Raw genomic sequence first — 12,385 nt, 5'->3', positions numbered from 1 at the left:
TGGTTTTTGCTGGAAAATCAAGATTCAGTATTACACAGTTCTACATATTTAAATTATAATAAGGCAGTAAAAGTTAACTGTACTTAATGCATTAGTTTATTTAAAATTAACAGTAAGCAACATATTTGTTAAGCATAACATATTCTTTACCTCATTTTTCGCATAATATTTGAAATAAAAATAAAAATTGTGTCGACCACATCAATGCGTGTTTAAATACATTTTTTAAAGTAGATTAGAAGACCTTAATATTATCAATAATCCATGATAAACAGTGACATTTTGTACCAATGAAGATCGGAAGTGTCATGACGAATAAATAAAAAATTGGAATTATATATTTTTTTAAATCATATGAAACCCAACAAATAAATGAACTCATGTCGCAATAAATCCTGATTGACAGCAGCATGACTAAACTGTTTTGTGCATGTTTATAAAAGTCATTAAGCTCTGCAATATAGTCACTGCAGCAACATGCACCGCAACACTGTAAGTGACACAGATCACAAATGCATTGACACATGCCAATGAAAACCAGACATGCCACCAGACGTGCCACTACACATAGTGGTATGTGACTGTGGCATCTCTACATCAGATGTCTTGCTGCTGACATAATATTTTCTGTCACCAGCAAGTGGGACATTTACTGTAACAAAAAATTACCATGTAGATGTGATCAAGACTTTAAATAAACATCTAAAGCAGAAAACAGAAAAAACATATGAATAAGGAATAAAGTGCTACTGAGACTACCATATCATGTGACAAGTTTGTGATTGCATGCGTTACTCTTAAAAAAACAGAGTTTAGCAAGAATATAATACCCGAGTGTGGTCAAACTTGCATCAGCTGACAGTCAAGCGGTTCACGACATTTACCAGTATGGTTCAGACATCTATCATGGCGATCTCTAATCCACAAAACCTCCACCATCCCCAACTCCTCCTAGATCATTTCTGTACATGGCCAAGTATGAAGTACACGGTAATAAGTTTCATATTTCTGGCATTTTAACTAAATTGCTTCGTACTGTTTTTATTTTTAATTTTTCTTACATTTTACACACTGAGGAAGGCTTTGTGCCGAAACGTCTGTTTGTCTGTTATCACCCGTAAAATATAAAAAAAATTAAAAATAAAAACAGTACGAAGCAATTGAGTGCGAATCATTACCTTCTTTTGAATAATAGTAACGATAAGATTAACGCACCAAACCAAAGAAGTAACTAAAAAAACCGCAAGCGCGCAGGACAAACTTCAGTAACTCTGCATACGTGGCATTTTAACTAACTCATAAATGTTTAAATCTTAACCCATAATTGTTAATAAATTAACTCATTGACATGATTTGGGGTTCTGTTCTGTTACCCCATGAGGGCTGAATTGTCGCTGCTCTCCTTCGCTCTGGGGGTGTGTAAGGCTTGACCTAGAACCATCTTGCCAACAATAACTGCGTGCTTAATACATCTATATATTTGATAATTATTGTGTGTAAGGGTTAAGCTGATCAGAATCTGATCAATGTTATCCTGCAAATAACATTAAAAAGCTGTATCAAGGGTCAGCAGGCCAGATGCAGATGTTCTTTTAGTGGGTAAGCGAGGATGTGGAGACCCAGAAAGAAAATGTTTTTCAGGAAGTCACTCAGTTCTTGGCTGTGCACGGCCACCATCTGACCTACAAATAGTGTAAGGACAAGTTTCAGAAAACTAAAAAGTACTTACATACTATAGATAATACCATGTGCAATAGATGTGGTGAAACTGTGAACATATTTATATAATCCTACTCACTTTGAAATTACCTTAAAATACAGCAGATAGATAAGAAGTTCAGTAGACACAGAGTACTGAGTACTATTTCCATTAGTATGCTTGATCACAAATGGAAATGTACTTTCCCAAAAAATGTTTCAATCGCCTGAGACATTCATTCATCTTCTGAACATAAATGTTCAAAGTATAGAAGAGAAACCAAAAACATTGTCAAAACTTTCCATGTGACTTCACTATAATCATGAGAAGCTCCAGGAACTATTTTGTTTTCAAATGCACCAAAAAAGATAAAGGTGTGCTTTACTGCAGGCAGTAAAATGTATTAGAATCAATAGTGCAACTTGCAAGTGCTGTACTGGCTGTAATAAATGTGTGCACCCTGACCTGATGAGGAAAACATTGTCATATTTAGGCCCAAGCCCAAATCTATTTATTTTTATTTTTTTTACCTCTACCCATTTCCCTTGGCCCTTGAAACGGAGTGTGAGGGTCTTCAAATTTTACCCCTATGAAATGGGACAGCACTACAACACCTGCACATGTCATCATATGTCATCTTACTTCATATGAGATTGATGATCGCAACTGCTGTAGTTATACCAGTCGCATCATTTTTTGGTATTTATCTTCAGGAAATCCCTGAAGGCATATATCATGTTATCATAATGATCTAATAAGGCAATAAGCTCGTAACTATACTGTGTAAATACACCATGGCCATCTAACATAAACACACAAAAACAACATTAGCATTAACAATATGCAGACACTATAAAAAGGTCATTCCCAGCCACTAGAGTTTTCTGACAACGTATTCAAGTGTCATCGAGTGACAGAAAGTTGTGGGACTATACAGGAGTTATTATTATGAATTATAGAAAGCAAAATTTAGAGGTTTTATTTTAGCGTTTTTTTTAAAGCATGACAGTAAAACATGAACACGGTTATGACTGTATTAAAACGTGTTTGTTTGTTGAAAGAATTTGTAATAATGACTAAAAATACTCATTGTGCATCTCCTTACTTCCAAGTGCAGCCATAATGCCGTTGTAGATGGTGTACCCTGGGAAATTTTTATACTTCTTGGTTTCAAGTGTGGTCCTGAAAAATCTGGACTTTGATTGAGTCGCAAATATTGCTGTCTATGGGGGATGAGGGAGCTCTCAGATGAGGGTAATTCAAAACGGTATTTATTTTTTGGGTGAACTTAACCTTTAAGGAGACTTGCAAAATAGTGTTGGAGAGGCTCCAGGAACAGTTGGGACCCTAAGATTAATCTAAATCAAGTTGTATGTCCAACCGTCACGATGTGCGTTATGTTTAAAGCTAGGATTAGTTCACTAGTTAGCTTTAAATGATCCCTGCCAAGGAATAAGTGCCTTACATAGAAGGGAATAATAGGTAATTTTCTTCTTTGTGGTTAAAAATCATATTATTATTATTATTTAGATTTATTTTTTTAAGGAAACGACCAATTATTTCTCTCAGCAAGTCTCTTGTTCCTCTTTTTTAACATTAAAAGCATTTATTTACTTAAAATGTACCGCCATCCTTCTCTAGACCCTCCTCATTTATCCGGGCTTGGGACCGACACAAGGTGGTGTATAAAAATCCCTGTGGCCGAGTTCTGAAACATATATTATTGCAGTGTTTAATTAAAGACAGTCACCAACTTTAAAATTTAACCTAATGTTGATTATGGATGCTGAATGTACTTACAGCTAAAGAAAATGCAAAGCCACCACACAGAATTGAAAAAATCATTACAGGTATGTCTGGACTTGGTTTTGTTCCTTGGTTGCCTATCTGTCTTGATGTCCTTGCTGTTAACAAAAAAAAAAAAAGAAAACAGCATTAAAAACATGATTGCATTGTTTACTGTTTCTAGAGTAAACTGAAACATAAAGAGTCTGCACATTCATGACATATAAATCATTTTACTCAAAAAAAAAAAACACAAGAAAAAAAACACTGTATTAACTTACCTTCGATGTTAAGCTTGACATTCCTAATTATTGAGTCCTGTATGATATAGCATGTGTACTTTCCGCTATCTCTGTCTTGCAGATCTCTGAGTTTGATGGAGAAGTTTCCGTTCTTGTACTGCTCAGGGATGCTTTGAGCTCTATTTCTGTATGCTGGATCCTGTGCTTTGGCAACTGTACCATCAATAATCTCTAGGACATCCAAGCCATTGTGTCTCCAGCGCACAGTGATGTCTTGAACTGTAAGCTGCCGCTGTTCAGAAGAACAAGGTAAAACAGCAGTGCCTCCAATAAAACCCTCAACAGAGGCCTGTGAACAGACTGAAACAGAAAATACTATTTTTCTGATCAAGTGGCAGCGCCAAGTTGATCGAGGCCTGTGAAGAGATGATGCCAACCATCCGAGGACAACACATACAGTTAATACACTTCATTAAGCATGTACACATAGACATCAAATCATACTGCAGGTTAATTATGTTTATATATAACAACTGTAACTGATAAAGTTATTAGTAATTAGTTATTAGATAAAGTCATTAGTAACTAATAAAGTTAAAGTAATAAATTTACGTTTTCTGATTTTGATTGTAATGTAATAATGTGCACCTTTCTGTAAAGCTGCTTTGAAATAATAATTATTTTGAAAATCGCTTTACAAATAAACTTGAATTAAGCATTTTTAATGACAGTAAACTTTGATTCCTACCTTGACGCATCAACAGCAGATGGCAATAAATAGACAATAACCTGGACAAAAACAAAAGGTTCATTTACTTTTATAACACAATGCTCACACAATAAAACTGTTGATCAAGGTAAAGCCCCATTCAGATTAAAGGATTTTGTCCTATATTTTGGCATGATTTGCTGTGATGTAGGGTGTCCTGGAAATGTTTTAATGATTACTGGATGCAAGATTTAATTATTTCTTCTCCTGGAGTGTGCCATAGTGCAAGACAACCTGTCTATATGTCTGTGATGCTTCACAACGTCCTTGCAAAAAGTCTTACTTACTCCCGGGGCCATTTTGATCAAAGTAGTTGATATTTATGAAGGTAAATCGGTTGCGAAACTCGAGAGCTTGCAAATGTGCGCACTTGTGATAATAATATTTGTATGTGTAGGTTGAAATGTACACTTACAGCTCTGATGTGAACAGCTGAAATCCTCGATTTGCACACACACACAACAATCCACACACTTGTGTTTTGAATTGGAAGTTGCAGATTAATAGTTGTGTATTTGTAAAATGTCATTCACAAATACAAAGTGAGAGACACACGTGTGCACGGCAAATTTGACTGCATCTCCATTCTACAACCACAGGTCGGCACCAAGTGTGCCGCAAGCCTGCGTTTGAGTGAAGGTTTCGGCCGTTAGATCGCCCCCTGGGGGCTGGCTGCAGTACAAGTCATAAAGCCCGCCTCCTCCGTGTTAATGAAGGAGACTTGAGCCCAAATAAAAAAAAAATATTACACTTGCAATAAAATGTCCCGAAAGATAGTTCTGGTCGATTAAGGCACTGGTTATTGTGCTGAAATAGGTGCAGATCTTCATTTTTGTAAACAGTTTGTTTTTAGCAGTAATTTAATGCTGGGCGTGTCATCGTGATTGACAGCTGTGATTGAAAGTTTCTCAAAGCGCGGCGTCTGAGCTTTGGCAGGAGACTGAAGTAGACTGAAATGTTATTATTCGATTTCTGTGTTATTTTACCATGACAAAATGAGTTCAGCAGTAAACTATAGTTTCTGACATACATGATCCTGTTGGAACACTGTTTATTCGCTAAGTTAAGGGCTTTTTTCGGGCTTTATTAGTTTGCTGATACACGCCTAGCCACCCAGATAGCAAAACACAGTTCCGGCTAGATTCTCGCCTGCCGGAGACTTATCTCTTAGAGCTCAGACTGACTAATGTTACCTCTGCTGGACCTACTCCGGATGCCTGGACTCACTACCCGATTCCAGTCCGAGTCAATTGAGCCAGATGCGGCGGCCGAGCGAGCCGGCGCTGCCGCATGCGAGCCGGAATCAGCCCGCGACGCCGCGAGTAAGTTATGCGCTGCGGCCTGGAGCTGGCGCGATTGAATATATAAAACCCTCATATTTGTTAACGTTATTACATCCATTTGTGTTGATATGACAGCAAACGCATGCTGAGAAGTTCGGGGGGCGTAGTTGATTTTACATAAAGCGTTTGATTGGAAGCTCGACTCTGCTCATTTTCGTGGCTCCTCCTCTGGCTCCATCAGACAATCCTTCTGCGCATGTCTGGCTCCAATTTCAGCAGTCTTTTGCGACAGTTTGTGCCCGTCAAGCAGGCGTTTTGCCCTCAAGGCGTTCAATGGGAAAAAGGGCTGTCGCGTCGTCCATATTTTTTACAGTCATTGGTCGGCACTCACAACCTCTCAGATTCGTCAGTACAACTACAAATCTCCCGCGCTCTGACTTTTGCTACACATCTCCCGCGATCTCTGTAGCAGAACTCATCTGTGCACTCGCAGATGCAGAGGCGCGAGCAGCGCGGGGCGGGGGAGGGGCGGGGCAGGTGTAAAGCTGTTTGATTGGCTGATACCTGACCAATGAACAATGTCAGCAGCCAACAGGACTGAGGTGCAAAGGAATCATTTCCCACGATTATTTTATTATTTAGGGTTTATTTAAACTCTTTTCTGAAGAGATTCTTGTTAAAAATAATAAATTCTGTGGAAATGTACATACCAGTAAAAGAGCAGCAAAGCCAGTTTATTGGCTAGAGCCAGCCAATGAGATGGGGCGTTTCTGTTTGTCAGGAGACAGGGCAGCTCACGTTGTTGGAGGCCTCGAGCAATCAGAGGGTACGTTATGATTTTTAATAATTATCTATATGTTAAATACTGTTAGCTAAGCTAAGGACTGTGCTGGGTGCTTCTCTTGTTTGTTTTTTTATATAAGAAACAGTTATGAGTTATCTAGGAGCTGCTTTCAATCATGTTATATGGTTCTAAAGATACGATTCAACCCACATGAAATAAGAAGTTGTAATAGTATTTATAGTAAACAATATTACGTTTTTGAACCATACTAACTATAATAAACTGTATTATACTGTATATATTGCAGTATCTACAACTTTGTTAATGAATGCAACAGCACACTGTAGTATTAACTAGCATGAACTTTAATAAATTGAAGTATACTTATATGTATATAGCTTAAATTTAAAAAAAAATGAAATATAGCTTTCTGTTTAAAACTAAACATTCTAATGCCATTTATTATCTTTGTAAAAAAAGCATCTTTGTAAAACATAACGTGACCTATCCAATATAACTAAATGTTACTAATAAATCATTAGGATGTGTGTGTGTGTGTATTTTATTTCTCTGTCAGTTTTAAGTCCTGTTTGTTGTCATTTTCACTTTTTGTATGTTTGTGTGAATTTTGTATTGCAATTTTTATGCAGCATTATTCCATTAAAGTCAATCCAGTATATACATATATTCAGAAATACAAAGATAATCAGACTGTTTTGTCATTATGCCTCATCTTTGTGTGGTTTCATATGAGAAGTGAAAAGGGTGTAGTAAACAAGACACACACACACACACACACACACACACACACACACACACACACACACATATATATATATATATATATATATATATATATATATATATATATATATATATATATACATGTGTGTGTGTGTATGTGAAGTCAAAAGTCATGTTTAATAGACCAAGAATTTTTTCACAGTTTTTCCTACAGTCTAATAGTTTTTATTCTGGAGAAAGTCTTGGGCTATTTATTATAGTCTGGCTGGAGTAATATCAGTTTATATAGACCTAATAAGCATGTCAATATAATTAACCCCCTAAGAATTTATTTGTCAAACAAACATTTGTCATGACCCGTCATTTAAAAGCATCTATGGCTACTTCATTTATGAACAGTTGTAATGAAAGGCTGCACTTGCGGTCAGTAAAACTTTAACTTCAGAGTTTTACTTCCTTTCAATGTTCAAGCTCTCATTTTGAGGTTTGGCAGCAAGGTGTGAAACAAACAGGACTGCATTATGTTGAAGCGCTCAACTTTTCACAGGGTGAGGATTATGCAACTTCAACTCTGTAAGTGTTATGGGATGTTTTCACTTACTTTGTAAATGTCACTGTGTATATGATTTTTAAGATCATAATTATTTTTTTTGCCATTTTTGTTTTATTATTTGATTTTTATTTTATAATTTATCCATTTAATCAATTTGCAGATCTGCTGATTTGGATAGAAGCTTCAGAGACTTTAACAACTCAGTTAACACATTTGGGTCAGAATGTGACTATAAACTGTGATCTTGACATAAATGAGGTGACGTGGATGTTTCTGAATCTAGCAGATTCTCCATTTCTGATTTTACGATCATTCTCAAAACCACCAGTGTTTTACTTTAACAACAAATTCAAGCTGAAATATTCAGTGCAACCCAAACATAATCTTTTCATAAATAACATCACTGTTGATGATTTAGGAGTTTATTACTGTATAAACATAGAAGAAACTGCACAAGTTAGCAACGGCACAAAACTACACATCACTGGTGAGTGATCCTTACCTTTTTATTTATTATCATTATTATAATTATTATTAATATTATTATTATTATTAATAGTAGTAGTATGTGCTTTACACTTGATTTATCTTGATTTGTAAATACTTAAAGGGATAGTTCTCTAAAAACTGAAAATTCATTGTTTACTCTCCCTTGTTCAAAACCTGTTTGAGTTTCTTTTTTTCTTTTGAACACAAAAGAAGGTATTTTGAAGAGAGCTGGAAACCTGTTTGGTAATAGGTTTTCAGCTTTTATCAATATATCTTCTTTTGTGTTCAACAGAAGAAACTCATAATGGTTGGAAAAACTTCAATAGTTAGTGAGTAAATTTTAATTTTGAAGGGTGAACTATTCCTTTAAGTGACCCTTTAGTTGCTGCTGACACAAAGTTTTTTTATTTACAGCCCCAACTCAATTTTTTGAGTTATCTGAGAGTCAGAATCACACAGAGGTGAAGAACTTGCAGCAAAATCACACAACAGCGAGGTGTATTCAGCAGAATCAAACAACATGGAGGAAATTTACAATCATCTCTGGTCTTCTGAATGTTCTTCTGGTCATTGTGGTTGTTGGTGAGTTGTTTAGCAATAAACGCACAAACATAAATGTTCTTTATGAGATATTGAATGAACAGTTACCGAAAAACTACAAAACACAAAAGAAGGTGTTAAGCTGAAAACCTGTAACCAATGACTTCCATATAGGGAAAACAAATACTATAGAAGTCAATTGGTTACCAGTTTAAATATTGTTTTCAGTTTTTAGGTGACATATTCATCCCTTTATGTTGTTCTGATTTTTGATTTTTTGTTACTAATCTGAATATGTCACAAGGACTATCACTGACTGGGTGTAAAGTATCCAGAGGACAATCACAAAAACTTCAGAGCACAAATCAGCAGCAGCATCAGTCAAGTGAACTAGTGGTAAACAACACAAAACTCCTACTAATAAAAATCAAACACAATTTTCTTATTTACAGTTTGCTCATTTTGATTTCCTTGTGTCTCTTTCAGTACTCTGAGGTGAATGTTTCGAAGCTGCGTAAACTTTTCAGGTCCAACCAAGTCTCTTCCTGCACCTATGCTGCTATAAAGCTTCCAAAGTCATAAATTATTACATGTATACTAATTTATTAATTACTTGATTCTTGACTCATTATTGATATCTAGAGATTGATCAGCAACCTTGAATAATATACGGTTCATTGCAAACTCACTCATTTCTTGTTTCAACTAAAGCAGTTCCTGCTATCTTCTGTCTTTTTTTGCATTTTCAATAGACTTTAGTATTAAAGGAACAGTGCTTTTTTGGAAATCTTACAACTCCCTCAATATTAAACAGTTGAGTTTTACCATTTTTAAATCCATTCAGCCAATCTTCAGGTCTGGCAGGAGGACTTTTAGCTTAGCTTAGCATAAATCATTGAATTGGATTAGATCATTAGCATCTCGGTCACAAATTTCAAAAAAGAGTTTTGAACATTTTTCTATATTTAAAGCTTTACTTCTACATTGTGTACTGACCCAGCAGGCACACAGCGTCATAAGACTTTAATATTAGGTTAGATTTAGGTCATGATGTCAAGCGATCAAAATTCAGCGTCGAAGGACAACGTTATTTTTGTGTCTAATAAACGACGTTAAATGACGTTGATACTTCTTCGCTTTTAGGTTGTGTTAGAAAGTGACCAAAACCCAACGTCGAGCCAACATCGTAAACCAACGTTATATTGACGTTAAATACTGACATTTATCTGTCAGGTATATGGCAACCAAAATCCAACATCTGATAGACGTCATAGTGATAATGTCCACACAACGTCAAGCTGTACCATTAAAAGTTGATATTTGGTCATTTTAGGCTGTGTTGAAAATTGACGTCTGTGAGTTCTGACGTCAACCCAATATTCATTTCCACCCAAAATGCAACGCCCCCACAACGTTGGGGTACAGGGTCAATCTGACGCCATGTTGATGTCCTGTGCCTGCTGGAAAGACTGATGAAAAATTAAAAGTTATTTACTAGATCTAAATAGCTAGGAACTTTACTCTTTACTCTTAGTCTTACTCTGTCGTATTAATCAAGGAACTTTTTCTGTTGTACCATGGCTGCAGCAGGCTCAATGATAGAAAACAGCACAGTTACCAGTTACCAAGCTGGAAATTATTATTTTTTAGGTGACAAAATAGTAACTTTTTATTTTCTGGTGGTTTTAGTTCTATTATTCACAATTTACCTAATCCCACTTGGTCTGATTTTACAGATCACTGTTATGCAGATGACATTCAACTTTATTCTATCTGTACACCTACTCCCTCCGCCCAAATTGATAAAATCTGCCTGTGTAAAGGACATTAAAGACTGACTTAACTCAAATTCTTTGAAAGTCCTGCTGCTTCCAACAATTCCAACAATTCAATTAAAACTCAGCTAGGATTCCTGTAATCTGCATGATCATGCCAAGAATCTCGGCATAATTTTTGATCCACTTCTGCAATTTGACAAGCATGTAAATGCAGTTGCAAAGAGCAGCTTTTTTCAACTTAGATTGGTGGCAAAAGTTGAGCCATTTAAAAAAAAAAAAAGATCTATAAACTGTAACTCATGCTTTAATTTCCTCCCGATTAGACAACTGCAACTCCTTGTACATTTGTCTACCTTTGTCAACACTCTCTCGGCCGCCAGATTGATAACTAAAAAAAGAGATCACATCTCCCCCATCCTCGCCTCACTGCACTGGCTTCCTATAAAATTCAGTTGATTTTAAAATCCTTGTTTTTACATGTAAAGCTTTGTACAATTCTTCCCCGATTTATGTCAGCAAGCTCATTAGGTCATACAGCTTGTAGACCATTAAGGTCCCATGATCAGTTTCTTTTGTCGATCTCTCGATCTCGCTGCAAATCAAAAAGTGCTTGAGCTTTCTGTGTTGCGGCCCCAAGGTTCTGGAACAGTTTCCCATTGAACATCAGGATTTCTCCACCCTTGGATAATTTCAAATCTAACTTAAATGTTTATTTTTACTCCCTTGCCTTTGAGTGACCCAAACATGTAATTTCTTTTCTGTATTTTGGTATTACATATGTACTTGTATATTTTCTTTTCTTACATTTTTAATACAAGTTTTATTTTATTTTATTAAATATTTTATCTCATTGTAAAGCACTTTGAATCAACTACAGTTGCATAAAGTTGTGCTCTAGAAAATAAAGTTGCCTTGCCTTTCAATGTCTGTTCGTACTATATTTTTTTATTGCATACATTTTAAAGTGTCCTTGAGCTCTGGAAATATAAAATATAATGTATATGAAATGTTCTATACAAATAAAAATGTATTATTAATATTATAAGTATTTGCAGAAGTGTCGAGCTTTGGTAAGAAAAAATATCATTACTTTCTGTAGTTAGATACTATTTGGACTCTTTGGAGTTAGATGCTATCTCACTTAATGAGGTTTAATGATTTATTAAATGAGGTTAAATGATTTTATATTAGAGCAATTCCAGTGTTATGGATGCAACATTTGTAGTAAAAACCTAAAACATAAATTCACAGAGAAAGTACATGTTAACACTATATTGAACCATCTGTTTATATATTCCAAAACAACCACAGTTATGGGATCAGAAAAATATCAATCTGTGAACATTTTTTAGATTTTAAATGAGGTAAATAAACATGTTATGGATGTGACCAATAGAGTATGCTAGTTTACACAACATACTTTGAAGAAATTCATTGAATTTAACTGCACAACCCAAAACAAACAATGCTAATCAAAAGGATAGGAGTTGGCTCTTTTTAAAACAAAAATGCTCAATTTTATTTTATTTTACAATTTTTTGCATTCATGAGGAAAAAGCTTTGTTATGGATGTGACAGATGTGAAATTGCCACTTGGGTTACTTTGGTAAATCAAATATAATTATTTGAACAGAGACATTTTTGAGTGTAATAGCACTAACATATTGTTGCTGTATAAATAAATTGGCAGGATGATTTTGTTTTGTATGCATTATAAGA

General features: G+C 35.4%; 1 protein-coding gene and 1 long non-coding RNA gene across 2 annotated transcripts; one reads left to right on the top strand and one right to left on the bottom strand.

The window, feature by feature from the left end:
* Positions 1–1,155: 1,155 nt before the first annotated feature.
* On the bottom strand, positions 1,156–4,511 carry LOC101886973 (V-set domain-containing T-cell activation inhibitor 1). Its single transcript, XM_021473536.3, has 5 exons — positions 4,475–4,511; positions 3,766–4,086; positions 3,500–3,603; positions 3,314–3,407; positions 1,156–1,682 (listed from the first exon to the last, which is right to left on the bottom strand). The coding sequence occupies exons 1-4, from the start codon at positions 4,482–4,484 to the stop codon at positions 3,348–3,350; spliced, it is 495 nt and encodes a 164-aa protein (XP_021329211.1). The 5' UTR covers positions 4,485–4,511; the 3' UTR covers positions 1,156–1,682; positions 3,314–3,347.
* Positions 4,512–6,561: 2,050 nt separating this feature from the next.
* Positions 6,562–11,593, top strand: LOC137488971 (uncharacterized). The gene is made up of 7 exons (XR_012397878.1): positions 6,562–6,604; positions 7,778–7,879; positions 8,020–8,117; positions 8,278–8,346; positions 8,763–8,930; positions 9,193–9,284; positions 9,375–11,593. It is a non-coding gene; the product is annotated as an uncharacterized lncRNA (long non-coding RNA).
* The last annotated feature ends 792 nt before the right edge of the window (positions 11,594–12,385 follow it).

Source organism: Danio rerio, chromosome 22, assembly GCF_049306965.1.
Source record: "Danio rerio strain Tuebingen ecotype United States chromosome 22, GRCz12tu, whole genome shotgun sequence".
In the NCBI taxonomy this organism is placed as follows: domain Eukaryota; kingdom Metazoa; phylum Chordata; class Actinopteri; order Cypriniformes; family Danionidae; genus Danio; species Danio rerio.
This window is presented reverse-complemented; position numbering and strand designations above follow the sequence as displayed.

Excerpts from the sequence above, each read along its gene's own strand:
- LOC101886973 (XM_021473536.3), bottom strand. Across the intron at positions 3,604-3,765 it reads TGTCAAGCTTAACATCGAAG|CAAGGACATCAAGACAGATA; the intron begins GTAAGTTAATAC and ends TTTTGTTAACAG. Across the intron at positions 3,408-3,499 it reads GCTTTGCATTTTCTTTAGCT|AACTCGGCCACAGGGATTTT; the intron begins GTAAGTACATTC and ends TATATGTTTCAG.